The following is a 3,933-nucleotide window of genomic DNA, read 5'->3' on the forward strand; positions in this document are numbered from 1 at the left end:
ATGAAGACAAACAATGGATATTTTCCTTGGACTTAAGCCCCGTAATTGGGTCAGTGCTCGCCATGCAAACTAGAGGAGGAAATTACACGGTACTCTGCTTTTTAAGATCCATTTTCAAGAATAAAATTTGAAAGTTTTTTATACAAAATCATATCATAAATTAAATTTCCAATTTTAAATAAGTGGCAGTGCTGGCGATTGTTGTGAGGTAGTTCATGTGTGACTAGTAAATTGGTTAATGTGTAACCTGAAATTTGTTAAGTTAATTTGTTAAATTGTGACCCATAATATGATGATTTGTGACTAAAAAATAATTTATTATTAGATCTTTTGTGATCATGAAATAAGTTACGATTTGTAAAATTTGTGATTTATAACCAATGAATAATGCGTCCTATTATTTGATAAAAATTATGATCGATAAATAAATTGTACAACATCAAATTTTTTATTGTAACCAAAAATTAATTTGTGACTAAATTGTATAAAATTGTAACCTTCATTTATTTAATTAATAAAATATATGTTTAATTAATTATTTCATAAACTAAATTTTAAAAAAAAATCTAATTTTCAAAGTTTTAAACATTATTTCTTAGTTTTGAAATGTATCACACTTAAATTTCTCATATATGAATTTTTCCCAATTACAACTGACTTAACCCATTTTATTTTGGGCTTCAAAAGCTTCGGCCCATCATTCCAATACGGCCTATTTGCAAAATTTGAACAAGGGCCCAGTCCAACTCAAGTCCTGTCCATCGCTCCATTTCATACCCGAACCCCATGGATCAGTTTGTGATCCTTTGATCGGTAACCAATATGGGACGATAACTGGTATATGCCACACCCACTAGGACGTGACAAACATAACCTAGAAATTCCAAATCAAATTTTGAATAACGGACATTTTCATATTCTTTAATATTTACCAGGATTGTGCACCAACATCAACAATCCCAATTCCATTTTCTGTTAGGCTCAAGCCATTTGTACACCGGGCTTGACAGCTCGGTATACATTCCCCTCACATGAGGGGAGTGGGCCCCACCCCTTGTGTGAGAGGCATGTATACTGTATACACATAACTTGATTCTTTCTATTATCTTTCGTATACAGTATAGACCATGACAATGTTGTTTACAGAACAGAAATTGGAAATTAGTTGCTAATCATATATCTCCCGTATTTTTATATTAAACTGCATTCTTTCAGAAGAGCATTAAGTATAATAGATGTCAAAGGAAATATGCATAACGCCAAACACACGCAGCATCCCATTCCAGAGATTATTTTAAAAATAGAAATAAAAAAATTCCGACATCCAACTTTTTGATACGTCCAAAGGGCAAAATTGAGCAAATGTGATAACATATCATGTAACATGAGTTCTGGGCATGGTGGACACTTAAACGAATCTCTCTTTTAAGAGGAATCACAACATTTTGCTTTGCTGGAAACTAGGAACGTAGGCGAAGAACAGTTTCCATGCCCTATCTACTCTATGCATCTCTAAAGGGAGAAGCATTCACATAATGAGAATCAAACCGTGTTGTAATTACAAGATCCAAACTAATTCAGCCAATCATCGGTACCAAACAACAGGAGTTACCGTGTTCTGGGGAGGCTGTGGAATCATCCAGGGTTGCTGTTGCCATTGACGTAAACTGTCACTTAAACCCATCCCGTTAGACTCGTTTACATTCCTTTGCTCGAAAGGAATCATGTCATTGTCAACTTCAATATCCATTGTTGCATCCCCTACTTCTTCATCGCCCATCATTCCAATAACATCCGCTTGAGGAGGAACCTCAACACCTGGTGCAGAGAGATGCTGCGATGGCACCCACGGTACCACAGCCAGAGAATTGTTACTTGCACTGGAATTCTTATCCTCTGTCACAGCCTCGTCATTCTCTGATCTCCAATTGCTTGATTGGCCAGACCACAAAACTTGATCTACACAAAATGCACAAACTGGTTATTTGTTTTCAAAACTTCTACTCAGAAATGAACCCAATGCAATTTGGCGTCATCTTTGATGACAAAACCCACAAAATTAGGTTATGTGACCCCCGTTGTACCGAAGGACCAACTAAAAGAGATTATATAAAAACTAAAATGGCAAAGCTTAGGCAGTTAATCCCCACCCTGTCCCATTAGGATACCACAAAACCAACATTCTTCCCCCGATTTGCAGCCGACTATTCTATAATCAGAACCAGCAAAAGTTCACCATGATCAGACATATAAAGCCAATTATCTATGTTTGCCTATTATTAAATCCTTCTGTGATTTGGAACGCGTACAAGAAGACCACTTGCCAATTCAAACTAAAGATAATGAACAGAAGTAGTTTTTTTCTTTCCTACTAATTCACCGTTGTATTCCCGGTAACTCAACATACTAATATTAAACATCAAGACAACTTAAGTGGAAACTGAAGACCGAAACTGCATTTAGCCGTATTTGAGCTAAATTGAATAAACACTATTTTGATTTGAACCAGAGACCAAACCATCCTATCACCAATATGATCAGCTCAACATTCTTTCCTCGACCAACCTGATTGCCCTAAAATATCTATTCTTTTTCTGCACTTCATTCATGCCCTAATTTTCCACAATTTTTAACCCTTAAAGACAGTAGTCTCGCGTTTCAAAAAATCCTGACAAGGTGACTTTACGGTGCAAACGGTAAAACATAAAACTCAATAAACAAGGAAAAAACACTTACTTTTCAACCCCGAAATCAGATCGGGATTCACAGAAATCGAGAAATTTGAAGGGGACTGCAGGAGAGGCATGTTCGTGGGATTGAAAAGCACAATAGACCTCTCTTGATTCTCCGGTACGCTGGGCAATTCTTCAATAGTCAGACCCTCCGCATTCCCTACAAAGCTCTGTTCCGGTACTGATTGCTCGAACGACATCGGAATTTCGGATTCCTCCTCCTTTATCACCGGCAATAAATCAGCATCCTACATACAATACAAAATTATCCTAAGTTAATGACTTAATTTCCCACGAAAAACTATAAAAACCGAGTTAGCAGTCAATAATTTAACAAGAATTCAGAAACTAAAAGAAAAATTTATTACCAGTCGACGGGTTTTTCTGGCAGGAGACGAAAGGGAGAAATCGGAGAATTCATTATTGACATCTTCGAGTTCCTTCCTCTTCATATTCAACCGGAAATAACCGTCCATTATTATTTTCAAATCAAATTGATTGAACCACAAACAATACCCAAACCAAGAGGGATTAAGATGATGGAGAGAAAACCCTAGAACAGTGTTTCCGTTCTACTGATTACGCACCAGAAGCAAAACGAATAAGATGATAATTGGAGTTGTTTGAGAGTTAAGTAGATATCTAGCGCTAATAGTGGGTACGTCCTTCTATCTCTAGACTTCTCCAGAAGCTGGGAGAGAGGACGAATGTTTTTTTTTTTTTTTTTTATTTCGTAAAAATAAGTAATTTTTTAAGGACCATCAATTCATCAAAATAAGTAACATTTAATCATCCATTAAGAAGTGGATTATGCTATTTGTCCAGAAAAAATATATGCCAAAAAATGATTTGTAGTAAAATGATCAAATGAAAAAGTTGATCATGTTTTAAACTATCCAATAATGAAATGTCACATTACATTATTGTTTCGCGCGATTTAGTCGCTAAGAATTAAAAAGGGATCAGACGATTGTGTAAGGGACAAACCTCTTGATACAAAATCCTAAAAAGGGGCATTTTTATTGGCGATGACTTTACAATTGAAAAGTAAAAACAGAATGCCTCCAAGGGGCGCAAGCACATGAGTTACTGTAAAGAAGTGTTTAAATCTAAACTAAGAAATTGAAAGTTATATATTCTTTTTTTGAGAGTGTTTGATTCGTGGTCCTTTGCTCTATATCTTTTCTTCCTTTTATACTCC

The 3,933-nt window shown here is 35.7% G+C and overlaps 1 protein-coding gene across 1 annotated transcript; it reads right to left on the reverse strand.

The window, feature by feature from the left end:
* Window positions 1-1,301: 1,301 nt before the first annotated feature.
* LOC111375041 lies at window positions 1,302-3,447 on the reverse strand. Its single transcript, XM_022997833.1, has 3 exons — window positions 3,101-3,447; window positions 2,737-2,980; window positions 1,302-1,959 (listed from the first exon to the last, which is right to left on the reverse strand). Exons 1-3 carry the CDS (start codon window positions 3,206-3,208, stop codon window positions 1,586-1,588), a joined length of 726 nt encoding a protein of 241 aa, XP_022853601.1. The 5' UTR covers window positions 3,209-3,447; the 3' UTR covers window positions 1,302-1,585.
* Window positions 3,448-3,933: the final 486 nt, after the last annotated feature.

This window comes from Olea europaea, unplaced genomic scaffold (genome assembly GCF_002742605.1).
Source record: "Olea europaea var. sylvestris unplaced genomic scaffold, O_europaea_v1 scaffold1329, whole genome shotgun sequence".
NCBI lineage: Eukaryota > Viridiplantae > Streptophyta > Magnoliopsida > Lamiales > Oleaceae > Olea > Olea europaea.